Below are 22,669 nucleotides of genomic sequence, written 5' to 3' on the forward strand. Positions count from 1 at the left end.
GTCTCTTTTGTGACCTTCACGTAGCATTTTGAGTTATTAAGACCAACTCTTCTTAGACAGTTGTGGTGATAGTGTGTTCCCCAAAATATTGTGCACCCTAATAAACTTATCTGGGGTCAGAGAGCAGAACAGCCACTAGATATAGAGGCCAGATATAAAGGCCACACACCTTTAATCCTAGCATTCCAGAGGCAGAGATCCGTCTGGATCTCTGTGAGTTCAAAGCCACACTGGAAACAGCCAGGCATGGTGACACACGCCTTTAATCCCAGGAAGTGATGACAGGAAGCAGAAAGGTATTTAAGGCGTGAGGACGAGGAACTAGAGCTGGTTGAGCTTTTAGGCTTTTAGCAGGGGTTCAGCTGAGATTCATTCTGGATGAGGACTCAGAGGCTTCCAGTCTGAGGAAACAGGATCAGCTGAGGAATTGGCAAGGTGAGGTGGCTGTGACTTGTTCTGTTTCTCTGATCATTCAGCATTCATCCCAATTCCTGGCTGTCTTTAGTCACAAGCTAACATTTGGTTGTAGGACTCTTATGCAATGTCAGTACCGGGGTCCTTCCCCAGGCCAAGCTTATCTCTGCTGGGTGCGGATGCTGCCATTGCGTTCCTGGCCCAGATGTGGGAGGCCAAGGCAGTGAGGTGGGTACTGAGCACAATCAGCTGATATCCATTGAATAATAATGTCCATGTAGGCCTCATGCCAACTATCACTGAGCAGTTGAGGTTGGTGGCTCGGACGTCATCGATGCTCACCACCTGGAGAAAGATCCTGCTGTGGGAGGACAGCCTGAGCACACCCAGGAGCCTATTTTTGGTTTTTGAGAGGGTCCAGCTATTGAGCCCTGGCTGTCCTGGAAACACTGTTTTAGACCAGGCTGCCCTTGAACTCACATATCGCCTGTCTCTGCTTCTGAGTGCTGGGATTTTAAAGGCCTATGTCACCATGCCTAGCCCTCATTATGGTTTTTGTTGTATATATGATTTTTCTCTTGAGACACGTAAATGAAAATAGCACTTCAGAAAGCAACTCCTTTTCATACTGACATTTCCAGTCTCCTAAACAAATTGGTGCATAATAGCTCATCTTTAACCACTGAGTAATTTAGTTGGCTTCAGCCATTCTCTTTTCCTTTAGCATTATTGGGTTGCCATCTACAGGTGAAAGGATGCAACAGCAGGTTGTACACAGTGCCTAAGCTTTTTTGTCCCTTTCTTTTTTAAGAGACAGGGTCTCAGAAAACAAAACAAAACAAGGAAACAACACACAAACCCCAAACAGAGCCGGGTATGGTGGTGAATCCTGGCACCTGGAAGTCAGAGGCAGATGAATCTCTGTGAGTTTGAGGCCAGCCTGGACTACAAAGTGAGTTCTAGGGCTACCAGAACTAAAACCCCATCTTGAAAAACAGTCCACCAGCCCACCCTACCACCCCAACTGTATGGCCCGGACCTCACTATATAGACCAGTTTGACCTTGAACTCATAGAGGTCTTTTTCAGCCTCTGCCTCCTAAGTGCTGGGATTAAAGGCGTGCCCCACTACACCTAGTTTATTCTGCTCTTAATATGATGGTGCACTTGCTTGCTTAATTCTGTAGATGAATTCAGTAAAAAAAGAGTTTGCAGTCAGGCAGTGGTGACACATACTTGGCAGAGAGAGGCAGATCTTTGAAGTTGGAGGCCAGCCTGGTCTACAAAGAGTTCAGGACAGCCTGAGCTACACAGAGAAACACACAACAACAAAACCCAAAAAGTAATTTGCAGCTACTTACCATATTTGTATTATGGGTTGTTAATACTTGTACTCAGCTGAACAGAAACCCAGAAAAGAAATAAATGCAACTACCTGTAGCTTAGAGCATCTGCTGAACTTGTGTGAGGTCCTGAGTTGTGAGTTGTAGCCTAGCCTGCACTACAGTGGGGCCTGTCTTAGAAAAAGAAAACACAAGTGAAAGTCAGTGTGCTTGTTAACGTCCAGAGATGTGAGTTGAGGTCCAGGTCGAGAGTATTGGAGTGTTCCAGGGCTGGCCTTGTGCTGTAGAAACGGAAGGGTATCTGTACACTTCAGTCTTCCTCCTGGGAAAACTACCAAACTCTTCCTCCTCCTCCCACCCCAGTGCAGAGGGTGGGCACTGGTTAGCACAGTGACTCTTGTCTCAGGTGTCAGAAGCAGTTCTCTCAGAGGCTCTTTTGTCCTGCCAGTCTTTTTAAATAAACTGTCTGCAGGGTAAATGTGTTTCAAACTCTTGCCTGATGTAGCAGTTTTCATAGAAAGGTTTACCTAGATAGGTTTCAAGTTCTTAGGCATTATAACACTTCGATTACTTTTAACCTTGAGCTTGAGCATGGAGTTCAAAACTGTCACCTATGAGAAAGAAATATGAGACTTGTAGGACCCCAGTGACTTGAGTAATTGGCTTTTATTTTACTGGATTTTCTCTTAGTCCAGATTACATGAAGTTGAAGCTGAGTTCGAACTCCTGGTGAAGCTGAACAGATCTTGAATCCGTGGTCCTCTCACCTCTCCCCAAGCACTAGAATTACAGGCATGCACCAACCACCTTCCCAGTTTTATTTTTAAAACTTAAGTTTTAGGTTAGCGTACAAAATGATAGTTTTCAGTGTGCTGATTTCAAACATGTACCGTTGGTGTCTCGCTCCCTGGCTCATCCACTGCCTTTCCCCAGTCCGTTTCCCCACAAATAGGCATTCTAAAAATCAGACTAAACTGGGTGAGATGGCATATAACTATAATCCTAGCACTCTGGAGGTAGAGGCAGGAAGGGCAAGTGTTCAGGGCCAGCCTCAGTTGCATAAGAGTTTGAGGCCAGCCTGGGTTACTTGAGACTCTGTCTTAAAAAACTAAATAAATAATTAAATAAATAAAATCCAAACTTTTTATTAGAGAAACTATTTTGTCTCATGAGGGCAGTCTTAACCATATGGGATACCTCTAAATAAAAAATGCTCATTTAGAAGGTAGTATATATAATAAAAGTGATTAAAAAATAATGTAGACTAAACTCATTCTTCATATTAATCCCAATGCAGGTAATTATATTGTGTGGCCTAATTATAATTTATTTTATTCTACCTATCATGTTGCTCTATAACACAAAAAAACGTATTATACAAAGACTTCACTTGAGAAATGTAAATACAGTCTTGGTTTGGTGTATATTGGACACAATAGTCTTCCTTAAGCCTAAACACAGAAACAAAAGCATGTATTATAAGAGAAAGTCTGAGATGGGAAGTGATAAAGTGGGTATTGAGTAAACCTTTGTTAAAATTTAGCTGGTATCCTTGTAAAATTTCCACGAATTCATTAAGCTATATTACGTCATTTTTATTATTAGGAGCTGATTTGAAGTTGAGCTCTGTCCTCAGAGTTGTGACAGTTTGCTTACTCTGCTTGGAAGATTACGATTTGGTTATTCTTTTTACAGAAGTATTTGTATAGATATTAAATTAGGATTGTTCTGTGGGTTGGATTAGAGTTTAAATGTACCAGAGCATATTTTGTTTCACTTGCACAAAGTAAAACTTTTGAATTGTGGATTTGTTGTGGATGCTATAAATTTGAAAAAAAAAAAATAGGTTGAGAATGCCAGTTATGGTATTTATAATTCAGGGCCTTTCAAGCATCCTTTGTGTCCTTGGGCTTTTAGCTTGATGGGGTGATAAATGCCTACAATCTTAGTACATGGAAAGTTCAGACAACAGGTTAGGACAAGCTTAGGCTATATGGAGAGACTTAATCTCAGGAAAGGGGGGAGGATTAAATGTTTATTTTAAAAATCTTATTTATATATATGTCACAGGGGTGGGGAGGGAGGTGCAAACATATACATGTCATAGCACATATGTGGAGGTCAGAAACAACTAGGTAGTGAATGCAGGACCTATCTAGGCTACATGGGAGTCTTCAAAAAAAGAAAACAAAATATAATACTTAAAATTGCTGTGCTTAATTAATGTTATACTTGAGTTACTGACCGCTCTGTAAAGCACCTTGTGAAATTAATTCTGGGCAGGTTTAAAAATAAAAATTTTCATTTCCTTTTATTTTGTGACAGGGCCTTGGATTGACCTTGAACTCATTTCTCTCCTGCCTCAGTTTCCTGATTGCTGGGATACAGATATATACATCACATTTGGCTCAGATGATATTACATAATATTACAGTATTATGCTCTTGGAAAGCAAAAATGTCTTAGAGGTTTGGGAAATTCTCTGCCTGTTCATGCCAGTTTGTCTTGTTTAGGAAGTAAGGCCTAACCATTTAAGAACATACTAAAGGAATAGAGGGGGTAAGCATTATCTTAAACTTGGTGATTTTTATTTCTGATAGCTTCATTTTGTCCTCTACTGAATTTTTTTTTTCCACCCTGTGAAGCAAATCCATTTCATTATAAATTCAAGGAAGGGTTTGGTTAAGGACAATAGCCTAACCCTTTGCTGTTTAGATAACATCAAGATTCAGGCATGCACTGTGGCCGGAACTTGTGTGTGCTGGCAGGATAGGATTTATTCAGTAGGAGTTCTGCCAGTGACAGGGAACAGAAGGGTCTATCTTCTAAAACTCTGAATTTGCTGAATTAAAAAGTCCTCAATTTTAATATCTTATCCATCTTAAATGCACTTTAAACAGAACCAATATTTGGAATAAATTTCTAATGTTTGTATGGATTTTTATGGTTTTATTTTATATGAAGAGCCAGTTTTTGAAAGCTGAAGTATCAGGATCTGAGAGGAATAATGGTATAATGCTGTTGGTAAGAAAAATTTCTTTACTTTTGGTGATGTAGAAATTGACTTGATTGAAAAAAAAAATGCACTCTAGCAAGCCAACAAGGGTGTATTTTGTTCAATATATTTTTGAAGCTTGTTAATGCTTCAGATGTCTTAATTGGGTATATGTCAGAAAAGTTTTTTAGTATGCATCTTTTCTACAGTGTATTTTAAGATAGTTTTATATTCTTTATCTTTATGGAGTCATTAAAATGCTAAAGGTTTATTTATATAAACATTTACATTTAATTATACATTTATAATGTGCATGTTTTAAATGTAAGCATAGTTGGAATTATGAGTTTTCCAAGTGTATTTGAAGGGTTAATTCTTTAATTTCCTGTGAGGTGTGTGAAATATTTAAAGTTAGTGATAATGGATGATTTATATTTAAATTAATTTTACAATTTTGGTAAAATTTGGTAGGGCATTAATTATGTCTTAAAGCAGTTAACATGTAGAGAAGTCATCTTTGTATAAAGAGCTGCATTGTAATATGGTCACTGATCATTTGGGAAAATTTAAGTAGGTTGTCCTACCCAATAAATTACCATACAACTCAAAAATAATTGGAATATTCCTTGATATGCTTTTTAACTGCTCAAGATCTTAGGGATATACTTCATGCTACACTAAGGTAAACTTGTTTAAGAAATTTAGAGAAAAAAAATTTAAATAGTACGTGGACCCAAAGAATTTTAATGGCAATTCCACCTGGACATACTGGTTCATTAATATAATCCCAGTACTCTTGAGGCTGAGCTTAAAAAGATTGCCGTGAGTTTGAGCTAGCTTGGATTACACAGTGAGTATGTATGAGGCTACGCATCTCTTCATAGCAAGACCCGTGGAAAAAGGAGTGGGGGGGTGCGGGAGGAGTGGGAGGAGTGGAGTTCTGGCACTTGTTAGCATGTAGGCATCTGTACTGGCCTGCCCTCAGGGTCCTGACAGGATACACCTCAGCTGCAGCCACGAAGAGCACCCCCTGTGTGCATTCACTATGTTTCCTTTCCTTATAAAAGGTAGGCCTTGCCCACCTCCGGTCTCTTTCTCTTCCTTCGCTCTTGTCCCCAGGGACCAGTCTGCCCCTTCTCTCCCTGCTCCCCTCAATAAACCTCCCATGTGGGCCCTGTTGTATGGTGTGGCTTCTTCCCACCGTTTTAAATTATAACAGCACTGACAGTGTCTTGACAAGTATTGATCAATAAGTATACAACTGAAGACTTGGGGGGGCGTGTTAGGTGGTGAACACTTTAATCCCAGCACACAGGCAGCCAGCTTGGTCTACATAATGGGTTCCAGTCCAGCTGGGCTACGTAGTGGTCCCTCTTTAAGATCTCTTCCTTTTCCTCCATTTCCTCCCGTGTTTGTTTCTTTTGAGACAGGGCCTCTTGTAGCTCACACTGGCCTGGAACTCCATGTAGCCGAGGCTGACCTTAAACTGTAATCCTCCCGTCTCAGCTTTTACACTTCTAGGTTTATAGGTGGGCCAGCCACCTTGCTCAGCATTGCTCTTTACAGATCTTCTTTTGACATAATTTAGATGTCCCTCTTGACCCCAGCCTTAGCAGTGTAGGGACTGCTGGATCCTGTTGGTTTTCCTGCTCTGTCTTCCAGTCACCTGGAACTTACAAGTGTAGCTTGCTGGGTTAGCGTCCAGCTTCCCAGGGCTCACTTGCAGTTGCCCTCATTGTCTGGTGGTCTTCCTTTAAGTCAGTGTGCTTTTTGTCTCTTCTGGGTTTGCTCCAGACAGGGGGCACATCTGATTGCTGTTTGAATCAGCAATCTAACTGAAGGTTATAAAAACGGGGAGCAGGGGCTGGCTCAGTGGGTAAAAGTGTGTCCCCAAGCCTGATGACTGAGTTCAATATCGGGCACTCACGGGAGATGGCAAGAACTGACTCTGTTGTCGTCCTCTGACCTCCACACACTGGAATGCTCACATCTACTCACACAAACACAATAATAATAAAATGAAAATTTAAATTTAAAGGCTGGAAGTAGTTTCTCTCCATGTAAAGGTGGTGCTGGTGATGGGAAATGACCAAAATTGGTTATCAAAAATTATTTCCAATAAATCCAGAGTGAGGACGGTGCTAAGCCTAAGGAAGAACCTCAGCTTAGTCCAGTATTCTGTAGTGGGGACTGTCAGGGACAGGACTTCTTTAATTAACCTTTAAAGACACAAGCAGGATTAGACTGTACCCTACAAGTGCAGGCAGTAACTACTGATCTTTATCGAAGGGAACAATGTTGGGCTTGCTTAATTGTTCCACGTTCTAGATAGCTAGTTCTTGAGAGTAATTGCCCCTTCAGATCATTGATTTGATGGATTGTTGTTGTGGGATTGGAATGACTATTAATTATGCTTTCGTTCCCAAGTGCTGCCATGGAGGGAGAAGACATTATTCCTAAGTTGTCCAAAGGGTTTTGGATGGTAGTGTGACTTGTTTTGGAGAAGCTGGACTTGATACTTTTAAAACTGCTCCATTTCTGCAGTGACATTGGGTTTAATATTTTTTTTTGGTTGATTAATGGATTTTAATCGGTTCTATGTATGGAATAGTTTACAATTCATTTGACTTTTACTTGGCCAGTTAATTTGTCATGTAAAAAAAATATTGCTGTCTTAGCACCAATATCCTTGTCAAATAAATAGTACCAGTCGAACAGGTACTTTTTGAGTGTCTGCTGTGTTCCAAATCTGGTGTGTACTGGTTAGAGGAACGTAAGGAATCTAATTGAGGGAGGTGATAGTGTTCCACTGGCTGTGTTCTGCAGAGACAAGCAACCCCCCCCCTTTTTTTTGTATATGTGTGTGTGTGTGTGTGTGTGTGTGTGTGTGTGTGTGTGTATGTGTGTGTGTACACTCCCATGGTGCTCAGGAGTCCATTATCTTTCCACTGTGGATTCAGTGTCAAATTTCAGGTCATGAGGCTTTTTTGTTGGCCAGGCCATCTCACTAGTTCTCTACCCTTGTTTTAAAGCGGTGGACTCAAACTTTTTAGATTTAGCCTCTCTTGTATGCTTTTATGATTATTATTATTATTATTATTATTATTATTATTTTGGTTTTTTTTTTTTTTTTGAGACAGGGTTTCTCTGCGCCTTTCCTGGAACTCACTTGTTAGCCCAGGCTGACCTCGAACTCACAGAGATCCGCCTGCCTCTGCCTCCCGAGTGCTGGGATTAAAGGCATGCGCCACCACCACCCGAATTTTATGATTATTGTTGATGTTAACGAGTTTTTGTGTATGCTGGGTTTATGTATTGATACTGTATTATAAGTTAGACCTGTCCCAGTGGTGGCAGATTAAATGCCTTTAATCCCAGTACTCAGGAGGATCTCAGTTAATTGGAGGCCGGACTGGTCTTTATAGTGAGTTCCAGGCCGACCAGGGAAGAAGAGGTTGGAACTGGTAATTAAATGTAACTGGTCATTAGTATTTGTGGAGGACTGATGCCGAGACTCGGCCAGGTACTGAAGTCTGAGCTATGTATTCCTTTATATAATGTGGTAGACTGCACACTTAACCCACGTAGATTCCTTTGCTGTGTATGACAAGAAAAAGGGGTACATGTTCAGTACGGGTGCTTCATCTTCCCAAATAGGTTTGACCCCTGGTTGGGGGAATCACTGGAAATCTTCTGGGGGCTGCAGACACAGCTCAGTGGGAGGACACTCAGCCACCACACACAGTACCCTAGGCAGGCTTCTTCAGCACCTCAGAAACAGTACTTGTGCTTCTGCAGTCATAACGACATGCCAGCTTTCGACTCTCACTACTCACCACCATAAAACTCAGTATGCTTCATTATCCATACCTGCCGTAGCTTTGATAGGTAACACCTTAAGTTCTGAGAGAAAAGAAAGAATCCTTTTTCATTCTCCAGCTTTCGGGTAGTCTTAGTCATATCTACCATGAGCTAAAACACTCCACAGAGCTGAATTGACTCTGAATTACAAAAGTTTGTTAAGAAATTTAAAGTTTGTTCAGGTAGTGGTGGCTCTGCCTTTAATCCCAGCACTCGGGAGGCAGAGGCAGGCAGATCTCTGAGTTCGAGGCCAGCCTGATCTACAGAGTGAGTTCCAGGATAGCCAGGACTGTTAAACAGAGAAACCCTGTCTCAAAAAAACAAAAACAAAACCCAAAGTTTGTTGTTGAGACAGGGTCTTATTGTGTAACTCTGGCTGGCCTGGAGTTCACTATGTAAATCAGCTTTTTTTTTTTTTTTTTTTTTGGTTTTTCAAGACAGGGTTTTTCTGTAGCTTTGCACCTTTCCTGGTGGCCTCGAACTCACAAAAATCTCCCTGCCTCTGCCTCCGAGTGCTGGGACTAAAGGTGTGCGCCACCACCGCCCGGCCTCCAGATCTTCTTTCTTAATCCAAATGCTGGGTGGGAATGAAAGTCATGAGCTCCCATATCTGGCATTATTAACTTTTTTTTTATGATAAATCATTCTTTGACAGTTTTACACACGTGTATAGTATATTTTGACATCCCATCCGCCTGCTGCCACTGTCTTCTCCCACCCACTTCCACAGAACGCTTTCTTTTTCCCAGGAAGCTCCCCTGCTTCCAGGTTCTGTTTTGGTTTGGGTATTACCCACTGAGTTTAATGAGGGTTGATTGGGCAGCTTACTAGTGGCTATTCCACTGAAGAAATTGACCTCCTCCCCTCAGCCAATAGCTCCTCAGGGAAGGGTGGAGTCCTATGAGCGAGCCCCTTCTCCATCCATCCTTGATGGAATGTTGATGGCCAAATTTGCTGCTGTGAGTGAGTGAGTAAGTGAGTAAGTGCAGCTGTTCTGTGCAGAGGACAGCATTTCATAATGTTTTCCCCCATCTTTTGGTTCTCTTTGCCCCCGCCTGCTACAGTGATGTTCCTTGATTGAGCCTTGGAGGGAGTGATATAGATGTCATGTTTAGGGCTGAGCTCTCAACAGTTATGAGTCTCTTTATTAACTGTCCAAGATTGAGGGCAGCAGTAATCCATGGGTATAGACATAAACATTTGAAAGGTAGTTTGGACAAAACAAGAATGATAGGTTTGTTTCCCCCCAGGGCCTGAGATTTCCCAGCAATGGGCTTTGGTCCAGGTTTACAGGTTACAAGGTCAAAGCATGATTTTCCTCCTTTGGAACGGGCCCCAGATCCAGTCAGAAAGTTGGATATGTACATAGTAGTCATGACCCTCTTGTCCCATGAGGCTGTTTTTCCTGACAGGTTGGTATTGTAGTGCACAGAGTCCACATCTGGGTAAGACTATGGATGGCTTTTCTGCAGTAGCAGCTTGTCCACATAGCACTTTCTGGTACTAGGAGAGTTATCCATCCACAGGGAGACAGTTCTAGCTCACTTCCGACCTGATTTCTCGGTGTGTGGTGTCATCAGCAGGGGTTTTACCGTCGTCCAGTTGTGGTGGGCAGCCGGGATGTGTTTTACAGCAGGCCAGCGTTTGCTTCTTTTCTTCCTGCAGCTATCCTCACCTGTTGTGTGAAGCACAGCACCTTTGAAGCCACTGGAGAGATGGACAAAGAAGAAAGGAAGATTATCAACAAGGGCCAAGAAGATGAAATGGTAACTAGCTTTCATGATTTCCTAGGGAGTAAAAAGATGCAATTAAAGAAAAGCAGCCCGGGCCGGGGTCCGACCCAGTGGTGGAGTGTTTGTCCAGCTAATGAGGCTCTAGCTTTGATCTCTAGTGAAACACCTACTCACAACATATATGTCTGAATTTTTGTATCCTGATTAAGGTGGTTGTGTATGTGTGTGTGTATTTTGTTTGTTTTAAACAAAGAACTTACTCTGTAGACCAGGCTGGCCTTGAACCCAGAGATCCACCGGTTGCTGGGTGCCCACCACTGCCGCTGATGTAATTAGCCAAATCAAACCGAATTAGTAAGTCCAGGTTTAATGAGCAAAGTAAAGTAATCTTGGGTGACCCTTGGGAAGGCAGGGGAGGGATCACATGGCAAATGTGACTACCAGGCCTTAAGTAACCTGTAGGCATGATCTTGAGCAGCCCCAGTAGGGGCTTTTGGTGGGCTTTGAGGAGGTGGGGGAATCTGGAATGGGAGGGCAGCTCTAGGGGAGGGGCTGCTGTTGGGTGGGCTTTGAGGGGGCCAGTTTGGGGAGAGAAATGGGGGAGGGGAGTTGAGGTGGACCTTCCACCAGAGCATTCCAGACCCTTTGGGTATATGGGTGCCAGGGGCTGAGGTGGAGCTTTCACCAGACTACCACCTGGCTTGGTAATTCATTTAAAAAATATTTTTTTTAAAGGTTTATTTATTTATTATGTATACAGTATTCTGTTTGTATGTATCCCTGCAGGCCAGAAGAGGGAGCCAGATCTCATTACAGATGTTTTTCAGCCACCATGTGGGTGCTGGCAATTGAACTCAGAACCTCTGGAAGAACAGCCTGTGTTCTTAACCTCTGAGCCATTTCAAAAATTTTAAAATGTGTGTTTCACTATTTTTGTGTGTACATGTAGGTGCATGTGTGCCGTGGTGTGCATGTGGTGGAGGTCAGAAGACAACTTTGAGGAGTTTTTCTGGGCTTTAGGGCTTTTTAGTTTTTAGGGCTCAAGTCAGCAGGCATGCATGGCAAGCACACTCACTCTGATACATTGCTGGTTCCCCAAGTAAAGGTTTCCATCTGTGGTTTATAAAGTTAAAAAATTAGCTTAATTAAAACAAAAAGTCTCTTTTTTTTTTTTTTTTGTCAAAATGCTTTTAAGATAATTAAAGAATAAAGTTTTCTCTTTGCTATAGCTCAAGCCGGCCTCAGACTCACAACCCTCTCCTGACTTAGCTACCCAGGTGCTGAGATAGAGGCGTGTATCACCACCACGTTAAAGATTAAGTTTTAGTGTATCTCAGACGTTGCCATAGAAGAAACAAGAATTTCCACTGCTTATTTGAAGTGTACACTTAACTAGGCCTTCAGCAGTTTGAAATGTTTTATTTGGCAGCCAGTGTGGATAAGAATTCAAGAATATTTCAAATAATAAGGGTTAGGGAATGAGGTTGATCAGTTACAGTGGTATTGGAACAGTGAGCAAGCAAGTCACTTAAAAAACAAACATCTGAATGTAATGTGGTGCTGGGCATGGTAATACATACTTTGTAATCCTAAATGCAGGAGGCAGCGGCAGGAGGATGGTAAGTTGGAGGCCAGCCTTGGGTACATCACTTAACTGTGTGAGACCCTGTATCCTGGCCAGCACTTCTAACGTCTGACCCATCTCGGCAGTCTGTGACCGTGTCTCAGTTGCTCAGTCAGGGAATATAGTGTCATGAAGCAATGTGTAAGTAGAAAAACTGAAATCCAACACCAAGTGTATGTGATCGTAATGGAGCAGTGTGGTTTTGACAGAGGAAACTGGATGGAAGCGTCTGTAAGAAACACTGATATCTTTACAGTTTTCTGTAAGTCTAAAATGGTTGCAAAATAAAAACTTCATTTTGTAAAACCCTATGGAAGACTTAAATTTTAAAATAATGAAATGATAAAAGTTACAAGGAATGGGGCTGGAGATTTGGCTTGGTGGTTAAGAGCACTGACTGTTCTAGAGGACCTAGGTTTGATCTCAGCATCCACGTGGAGGCTTTCAAGCATTTATAATGCCATTTTCAGGGGGCATCCAGAGCCCCTTCTGGTCTGAGGGTGTTGCACAGACAGACACTTAAACAAAACATTCATACACATAAAATGTATATATGATTTACTATGTATCTTTGAAACAAGTTTTAGTTTATCTGCCTTATCATTTCCCCTTTATCATGTGATTGCCATTTCTGTGCAGGAGATACATGGCTATAACTTCTGCCGCTGGAAGCTTGCCATGGTTTCTGTAGGAGTGATTTGTACTGGTGGGTTTCTCCTCCTCCTCCTCTACTGGATGCCTGAGTGGCGAGTGAAAGCCACATGTGTTAGAGCTGCAGTTAAAGACTGTGAAGTGGTGCTGCTCAGGACTACTGTAAGTCCATGCACATATTTGCTAGTAGCTAATTATTCAAGGAGTAAAATAGTGATTTTGTGTAATCTGTTCAGAATAAGTGACTGGGACTTTGGAATGTTTAGTATTTATCAGGTATGGCTTTGATGTAAATACGGTTCCAGTGATAAGGCTAAAAAAAGTCTTTAATGAGACTAGCTTATAACTCTCTATGACCCAGGGTATTATTAGATAGATACTTAATTGTCTTCTAAGGTCCTGCCCTTTAGAACTATAGATAACCAGACCCCTCAGTGACTAGGCCAGCTATTGACTGTATGATGTTACATCTCAAGCAATTTCTTTAGAACCCTAGTTGAAAACATTTTATAAGGGGTCATAATAGTTAATGTTCAGTATATATGTGAGTAAGTTAAGGAATTGGTAGTGTGCTATAAAGTTGATCAGAAATTTTTCATGTTAAATGAGTAGGAAATGATACTTTGTCAGCAAGAGATGACTAAATTTTTAAATAATAGGATTTACATAAAAATACAGATAGTTATTTAATATGCATAATTAACTTGACCTTTCTCCCTTTTTTCTAAGGACGAATTTAAAATGTGGTTTTGTGCAAAAATTCGCTTTCTTTCCCTGGAAAATGAACCAAATTTTAATGCAAAATCTTTAGTTAATAAGGTTTCTAATGGCCATGCTGTTCATTTAGCTGAGACTCTGACAGAAGAAAGTAGATGCGAGATGAATAAATACTCACAGACTCAGTCACAACAGGTACTGTGATGGAATTTCAAAGTTTTTTTAAAAACTGTAGTTAACATTCAACATTATAAAAGATAGATCATAATTTTGCATTTGCAGTTACTGCTTGATAAAATTACATGCTTTGTAAAATATCTGCCATTAAATAAAACTTTAGGTTTAATAGAAATGAATGATGTGTTATAAGAAGTGATGATAAGCCTCTTGATATAATATTTATGTGTGTCCTACAGATGCGTTATTTCACCCACCATAGCATAAGATATTTCTGGAATGATAACATTCACAATTTTGATTTCTTAAGGTAAGTATCTTTCTTTTGCTTAGACTATGACTATCTTGAAAATGCTTTAGTAAAAGAGACTGTATTCTAATGCTACATAAAGTAAAAAAAACAAACCTTTTATTTCATTACTTTTATTCATGTATTAAAAGTAAGTCTGACTTGCAACTTGTACTTTGGAAAAATTTACATAAAATTTAGAAGAAGGCTAAGTGCTTGCCTGTGGTACATGCATGTGATCCCAACAGTGTGGGAGGCTGAGGTGCATGAAAAATTTTAGCATACCTCACATCGTAGGTTTTCTACCTGGTTTTTGTTGTTTTGATTTACTTTGTTTTTGGTGTGCAGTGGGCTAAGGATTGAATCTGGCACTCACAAATGCTAATAAGCAGTGATTTTACCATTGAGCCCCACTCCCTAACCCCTATATTTTTCTCTAGAGTTTCTGAATTATTTCTTCCTGTGTTAGTCCCATGCATTTGTAATAAGAGAATCATGTAATACATATTTCGAAAACTTCACTATCTTGATAAGAAAGAACACTGGCAACTGTGTTATCTTTGGATAGGACAAATTGGAGTAATCCATTATTTTGTTTTGTGTGGAGAGGTCAAGTTATATAAATACTTACTATGTTTTAGACTCTTTTTTGAAAGATGGGGTCTTGCTATTTGGCTCAGTTTGTATCCAGTTTCCTGTCTTAGCCCCCTAAGGATTCTATTTTGCTGTTATTCACTATTTTAAACACTCAATAAAGTCATTGTTTTAGAATGCCAGAGAAGTTTATAAATCTTAACAGTAAAAAGAAGAATCAAGAAGATTTAAGTTAATACCTGGAATGCTTATCTGAAATACTAAAGAATTAGAATGTTCTAGAATGGGCCTGATGGTTTTCTCATGCTTGGTTCTAAAGTTGAAGAACCATTTTCTTAAGGAAAAATGCCAATGTCCTGCAGTCTTGTTAAACACTTAGTTGCTAGTCCCTCTGTGTACTGCATTCTGGAGAAGTCATCAGCTCTGGTGGGAAGAATGTCTAATATAATTATTGTTTGGTCTCTGTCAGCCATTGAAATTTATAAGATTTGAGGTGTACCCTAATGATGCCAACAAATTATAGAGCTTAGTTTTCCTATATGTAAAATGTAGAGAATATGTAGATTAATGTGTTTAATTCTCTTTGGTTTAGAGATGTTTGGCTGGTATCAGTTAAGTTAACTATAATTACGATGTTTTTTTAGGGGGAAAAGTAAATCATAGGATTGTTCTAGGTTTTAGACATTTATGATCGTAAATTCTACACTTTGAAACTAGGTATGTAGGAAAGAATTTATGTTTTGTGCATTGTGGAAGAAAATGGAAGGATTTCTTAATTTAAAACTAAAAATATAAAGGAGAAACAGGATAAAATCTAAAAAAAATCTTTAGTTTGGAATTCTCAGTTATACTTTATCTTAAGTTTTATTGTTGACTCATAAGCTTCGTAAACTGTTCAAGGATAATGCTACCAAGTCCATTTATGTATTTGTAGTAAGTATTTAGAGCCGTGATAAATACAGTGGACAACATAGTTACATTTGAGACTTCGACCATTCACTGTTGTTTTATTTTAAGACTTTGAGGTTTTAAAAGTCTCATGATTTCTGTTTTTGTTGTTGTTAAGAATTTCTAAGAAGTTTTAAAGGAAGTTACAGTTTTAAAATCACGAATATAGCACAATGAGGCATTAATAAGTTTGGATATTTTAAACTTTGTTTAAAGTAAAAACTTTGGATTTATTTAGGGGACTGGATGAAGGTGTTTCTTGTACATCAATTTATGAAAAGCATAGTGCAGGACTGACAAAGGGGATGCATGCCTACAGGTAACTTTACCCAACTCAAGTGGATCTGTATCAAAATTCCTACATCTAGACCGTGTGTGTATGGCCAACTCTCTAATGTAGGTACTTCAATCAAATAGACTGTTAGTTGTGCCCTTAGTGATATTTTGAGCAACATTCCTTTAGTTTAAGAATTATAAAAATGGCCGGCACGCCTTTAATCCCAGCACTCGGGAGGCAGAGCCCAGGCGGATCTCTGTGAGTTCGAGGCCAGCCTGGGCTACCAAGTGAGCTCCAGGAAAGGCGCAAAGCTACGCAGAGAAACCCTGTCTTGAAAAACCAAAAAAATAAAAAATAAAAAATAAATTACCATTTCATCAATTCTAAGATAGAAAAATTCCCATGTTTTCCTGTCTTTGAAATTGGGAGGTGTCATGTAGTGGGTGGAGTGTCATCCTCAGCGTCATTCTAGAAATTAGCAGCACCTTAGAGTTTCTGAAATGCGAATTGTAAACATGAGCTGGAATTTCTCATAAGGAAGCTATAAACAGGGAGCCAAGGGTTTTTTTTGTGTGTGTGTTATTGGTTAAAGTATAAAAATATGCCAGAGTATTGCATATTTTAAAGATAAATGTAGTTTTTGGATAGAATTAGAATTTTTTTGTACCATTGTAACGTGTTTTTCAATGTTTAAACAGAAAAAACCATTCAGACTTAACGCCTTATGAAAGGCTACAATTATAATAGCATACAAAGCATACTATTACAAGAGACTAAAATGAAGAATCTGGGGGTTTTCGAGGGGTCAGGGATAGGGTAGAATTCAGGGCCTTACTCAGGTTAGGCAAGCACTCGACACTCTACACTGAGGCGTGCTCACCCACCCCCTGGTTTTTGTTTATTTGTTGTTTTGTTTTTGATTTTGACAAGGCCTCACATAGTTAAACCTGACCACACTCAGTGTGTAGCCAAGGATAGATGACTTTGAACTCCTGATCTTGCATTTGCTACCTAAGTGCTGGGCTTTCAGGGAGGTATACCACACTGTGCTTGTTTTATGCAGTCCTGTGGAATTGAAGTCAGGGTCTTGTGAGCGGTTGGCAGCCACTCTGATACTGGAGCAGCAAGTATAGCATCCCCAGCCTCTAAAGCAACTTTAAGAACTTTAAGAAAGTGTTGTTTTCTAAAAGATTTCAAATGTGCAATGTTTTGAAATGAACTTTGTTAGTAAAATATTCTCCCTAGAAAAAAATTAGGATAAGAGTCTTCAAACATACTTGATTTCTTAAAAAAGTTAGTTGTAACTTAAATCTTAATACAGTTTGCTCTGTTTGGAGCTGGAGAAGATGTCTTGGTGCTTAAGAGCACGTGCTGCTCTTCCAGAGGATGAGTTCTAGCACCCACATGGCAGCTCACAACTGTCTGTAATGCAGTTCCCGTGGACCCAGGGCTCTCCCCTGGCCTCCTTGGGTATTGCGTGCATGTGGTGCAGAGACACGGGCAGGCAAAACACCCATGCACGTGAAATACAAATGAAATCTCAGAATTTTTTTTGCTCTGTCAAGAAGAGAACTTTAGTCAGTTGTGGTGGCTTGCACCTATAGTCCCAGCACCTGGGAAGCTGAGGCAGGAGGATTCTCCCATGAGCTGTCTTTAGACTCCTGATTAAGTTTCAGGACAGCCTAGACATAACAAAATGAGTCTTTTGCTTACATGATTATTGATTAGTAAGAAAGATAGTTATCACAGTAAATATGGGAGTCAAAATGTTGTAAACTGCTAAAAGTTTGGTTACCGTTATTGACTGATTTGAATTAAATAGCACAGATAGCATTTTTATTTTTATTTTTATTTTTTTTAAATAGAGGGTTTCTCTGTGTATCCCTCAGTGTCTTGGATCTCACTCTGTAGACCAGGCTGGCTTTGAACTCACAGAGATCCGCCTGCCTCTGCCTCCCAGTGCTGGGATTAAAGGCGTACGCCACCATCCCGCAGCTTTTTTATTTTTTAAATAGAGAACTTTAGTCAAGGAACGTACGATTTTAAAGACATGAATCTAAGGATGATTGGCCTTAATTGTTCTAGCATAATTCCTTTTCTAAATCATTATTAATATGATTACTATATTTTTCTGTCATAGAAAGTTGCTTTATGGAGTAAATGAAATTGCTGTGAAAGTGCCTTCTGTTTTTAAGCTTCTAATTAAAGAGGTAAGACTGTTGTATATAACTCAACAGTAGATTCATCAATTGGAAAAGAGTCATGTGTAAGAGGATAGCCTTGGTTTTCTGCTCTCTGACTTTGCTTCATATTTTACTTGGAAAGTAAAAATGGGAAAAATTCTTGTCATATGGATGTGTAATTTTGTTTTGTTTTTATTGTATAGAATTGTGTGTGTGTGTGTGTGTGAGAGAGAGAGAGATGAGAGAGAGATCGATCCTGCAGTGTGTGCGACTTGTCACTCCTGTTTCTTTCCTCACTGCTCATGGTGCAGTACTGGAAATGAAGCCGTTCTCGCAGTGAGGGCTCATTTATAACTGCCATAGTTGTGTGAGTAAAGGATTGGACTAAATAAAGGAAGTCGGTGAGCAACTGCCTAGGAAGGCTTGCCAGACCTTCATCTGGTTTTTGGCTGTAGAAAAAAACTTGTATTGGGTGGATACTTTACTAGAAATATAATTGTTATTCACCAGTTTCTTAAAGTAGCCATTTGATGCTGCCTGCAAAAATAGTTTAGTGTACTGCTTAAAAAAATTAGGGCCAAAACCAAAAGCAAAACAAAACAAAACAAAAACGTTCTGGGCAGTGGTTGTGCACTCTGGAGGCAGGGACAGGCAGATCTCTGAGTTCGAGGCCAGCCTGGGCTACAGAGTAAGTTCCAGGACAGCCAACACTACACAGAGAACCCCTGTCTTGAAAAACCAAAAAAAGAAAGAAATTTAGGAAACCCCATACTTTGAGAGTATCTTATTAGCTGTCTTTGATTTTTTTTTTTTTTTTTTTTTAAAGAAAACGTTTCTACCTACTCCTTTATGGATAAAGTTAGAATAATTTCTTAATATTTTATTTGGGTTTGAAGTAAAATGGTCCTGCATACATGAAAGTGCTTTGAAAAGCACAAAAGCAGCAGTTGTGAAGACATTGGGAGGAAATGAAGGAAGATGAAATACCATTTCACAAAGTTCCTCACCAGGGCTTCCTAGTCTGACTCTGAGATTAAATCCTGAGAAGTGTCTTTTGAGATGGTGAGGCAGTTTCCCCATTATCATGTATTGATCTTTTCTTTGTACGTCAGTGAATTTCTGAAATGTAAGTAAATTTCTCTTTTGAGTTCATTAAAAACAAACATTTGTTCTGTTTTATTAAAAGTTTTGTGTTTTAGCCCAGAACACAGAATTTATTACAAATAAATTATACTTTAACTAAGTATAATGTAGAACACCTAAATTCATACAGGTTAGTTTTTTCTAGTTGAATCTGTATGTGGGTTAAGTATGAATCTAAATGAATGCAAATAATTTAAGTTTATTGGCTCAAATTTTATTATTTAATGGGAAGCAAGACTACAGAGCTTATCCTTTAAGTATCTGGTTTTCTACTTCTCTAGGGAAGTGGTGGAGAATCTCCATGTTTATACATACTTTACTCCAGTTTTGGTTGTTAATGCCTCCGTTTTTGTGTTTTTTAGGTTCTCAACCCATTTTACATTTTCCAGCTGTTCAGTGTTATCCTGTGGAGCATTGATGAATACTATTACTATGCTCTAGCAATTGTGATTATGTCCATAGTGTCCATTATAAGCTCACTATATTCCATTAGGAAGGTAAGTCAGAATTTATTACATATTTCATAAATATATTTTCATTTTGTAATAACTTGTAAGGTTTTTAGACTGCATAGTACTTCGTATAAAGTACATTTAATGTTATATTTGCAAAAGTACACATACAAACATCCTTTGGCTTATTCGTTTAGACAAGGTAGCTAGGGTAGCCTAACTAATCCTCCTGCTTTGTGCTTGGCCTTTGGACATTTTTTTTTTTTTGTTTTAAATGTGTGCTGGTGTTTTGTCTGCATTTATGTCCATGCACCACAAGTGTCCTTGGTGCCTGCAAAGGCCAGAAGAGATTATTGGATCCCCTGGGACTAGAGTTACAGATGATTGTGAGCCACTGTGTGGGTGCTGTGAATCCACCTGGATCTTCTGGAAGAGTAGCTAGTGCTCTTTACCATTGAGCTATCTCTTCAGCCCTGACTTTCTTTTTCTTTTTCTTTACTTTTTTCTTTTTTTTTTTGGGGGGGGGGGGTGAGGGGACCAAATATTTATTTTTTGTGGTGCTTGAGTTTGAACCTAAGATTGCATATGCTCACTGAGCTACACTCTTAGGCAGATGTTTTTAGAATCAAATTACTGCATGATTATTCAGAAGCTATAGGCGTCTGTATTAAAGACTGAAGTGTTGAAAAGATAGTTCTGTTGGTCTCAAGGCTGCCTCATTTAAAGTGTCTCTTTGTTTTGAGCTAAAACAGTAATTTTTGAATTCCTAATTTTTGAGTATGTGCATGGATGTGTTCACATGTAAGTGAGTGCAGTTGTGCCTGGAGGTCTCATTTTGATACTTGGTATCTTCTTGGATTGTTCTCTGCTTTATTCATTGAGGCAGGGTTTCAGTTAAACCCAGAGCCCTCGTACTGAACTAGTTCAGCTAGCCAGCTTGCTCTAGGAATCCCGTCTTGGACTTTGGAGTGTTGGGATTATAGGCAGGCTGCCATAATGGGCATCATTTAGCTTTCCCATGGGTGCTCAGATCTGAACTTGAGTAGTGTCTTAGTTAGGGTTTCTATTGCTGTGAAGAGACACCACAACCACGGCAACCCTTAGAAAGGAAAACATGTCATTGAGGTGCTTACAGTTCAGAGGTTTAGTCCATTATTGTTATGGAGAGAAGCACAGTGGCGTGCAGGAAGACATGGTGCTGGAGAGGTAGCTGAGAGTACTTGGTAGCTACATCTTGATCTGCAGGCAGCAGAAAGAGAAAGCGACACTGGGCCTGGCTTGCGAATTTGAAGCCCCAAAGGCCACACCTCCCAATAGGGCCACTCCCTGTGGGCCTATGGGGGCCATTTTCATTCAGACCACCACAAGTAGTGAGCACTTAGCCACTGAGTCCTGTCCCTTGACTTTTGACCTTTTAGAGGCAGAACAGTCAAAAATGATCACAGTAGTTGAGCATTCTCTTTTTCAAGTATCTTGAGGAACAGATTTGTATTTTATTAGTTTTTTATCTTTTTTTCTTTCAGCAATATGTTATGTTACATGACATGGTGGCAACTCACAGTACAGTGAGAGTTTCGGTTTGTAGAGTAAATGAAGGTAAGTACTTCAGATGGGGTTGAGAGAGTAAATGAACATAAACCATCTGATTCAATGCTCGTGTGTTAAGTGAGACCATTTTGTCTGTGTATGTGCATATTTTTAAAATTGCATTTGTTTATTTAGTTGTGTGTGTGTGTGTGTGCGCGCGCGCGCGCGCCTTGGCCTATGTATGGAGATCAGAAGACAACCCATGGGAATCCCTTTTCCTATCACATGGGATTCGATCCTGGGATTGAACTGAGGTCATTAGGCTTGGTGGCAAGCACCGTTACTCTGTGCCACCTCACAAACTCTATTATTACTTCTTCTCACTTCCCCCTTCTTCCTTCTTCAGAATTGGAGACACACATTTAGAGTCCTGGATTTGTGGGGCAGTTAACTCCTTTATGTAATGTTGTAAATATCATGTTGTACAGTGTAAGGCACTTTGCTACGCTCTAGGAAAACATGATAAACAACAACAAAATGTGCTGTGAGGGCACAGTGAGCCCTTGACACTAGTGCTCTTGAGTACTCAGGTGAGTTTTTGGAAGTCTGAGAATGATGATTTCAGTAAGCCAAGTTGAAGACAGGTGAGGAGTTGTAAGAGGAGAGGGTAAGTACCCAGGGACCAGAAGTTAAGACTGGACTCTTCCTAAGAGCTGGAATTTAGCAAGGCATGTGCTGAAAGTAGATGACGCATTCTAAGGGATTTGGATGTGTCCAAAAGGATGGAAAGCTACAAAGGAGCTTTAAGCAGATCCCATCCTGTTTGCCTTTGCAAAAACCAGTAATTCTGGCTTCCATGTGTAGACGGGGTTATCAGGGAACAGTGCTGAAGGCATCATCACCAGGATCAATAACAGGGTTGTAAAGTTAACAAGAAAGGTCGTGGGTTCAGAGTGTGGGCATTGAACAAGATTTGGTGATAATTGAAGTCTTGAGATCTACGCAGCTGGGTAGATGGATGTCGGCCTTGTTACATGGTGCACAGTAGAAAGGAAGCAATGATTGTAGGAAGGAGAATGCTTGGAACTTATAAACTGCCCGTTGAAGAAGTGAAGGATAGATAGCATAATATAATAGCCACTTTGATTTCTCCAGAACTCAAAATCAGGCTTCATTTTTCACATTCTCCACATACCCGCACCTTTTTCTCTTCTTTCTTCTTTGAGATAGGATTGTTAAATTAGCAACCCTGGTCTCCTAAGTAGCTGGGATTACAGTATGAACCATGCCCTCAGACTCTATTTTCTTGACTGGTAGCCAAGTGATTCAGTCTTCCTCCTTCCCTTGCTTCCTCCCCACTCACTCCCCACTAGAGGCTCCCACACTTGCTGCCATCCTTTTTATTTTTGGTAGGATTATTTTTTGTTGTTTGTTTCATCTTAAGGTTTTTTGTGTTTTGTTTCTGTATTTTAACAGCACAGGCTGGCCTAGACCTTGTTATGTAGGGGAGATAACCTTGAACTTCTGATCTTGCTGCTACAAGCTCTAGGATTACCAGACAGCTCAACAGTTTTGATATTTTTACAGGAAAGAGTCACCATATCCAGCTTGAAGGTTTTTAAGTCTCTACATGTACAGAGACCTGAAAGCGGGTGATTTTCTTGGCTTTTCAATGCTGGGATTTCAATGCCTGATTTAAATTTTCAAGGAAATAATGTATCAAATGACATTATATATTTAAT

General features: G+C 40.0%; 1 protein-coding gene across 1 annotated transcript in view; it reads left to right on the forward strand.

Annotated features, from left to right (window-relative positions):
* The window catches only part of Atp13a3 (ATPase 13A3), an 86,616-nt gene that overhangs the window by 15,329 nt on the left and 48,618 nt on the right, over nt 1-22,669 (forward strand). Inside the window, 8 exon segments of the mRNA XM_028861218.2 lie at nt 10,278-10,378; nt 12,609-12,782; nt 13,350-13,532; nt 13,754-13,824; nt 15,584-15,664; nt 17,763-17,832; nt 19,311-19,445; nt 20,924-20,996. Of these exon segments, the coding sequence (XP_028717051.1) occupies nt 10,328-10,378; nt 12,609-12,782; nt 13,350-13,532; nt 13,754-13,824; nt 15,584-15,664; nt 17,763-17,832; nt 19,311-19,445; nt 20,924-20,996 (838 nt within the window). The 5' untranslated portion in view covers nt 10,278-10,327.

Source organism: Peromyscus leucopus, chromosome 12 (assembly GCF_004664715.2).
Source record: "Peromyscus leucopus breed LL Stock chromosome 12, UCI_PerLeu_2.1, whole genome shotgun sequence".
Lineage (NCBI taxonomy): Eukaryota > Metazoa > Chordata > Mammalia > Rodentia > Cricetidae > Peromyscus > Peromyscus leucopus.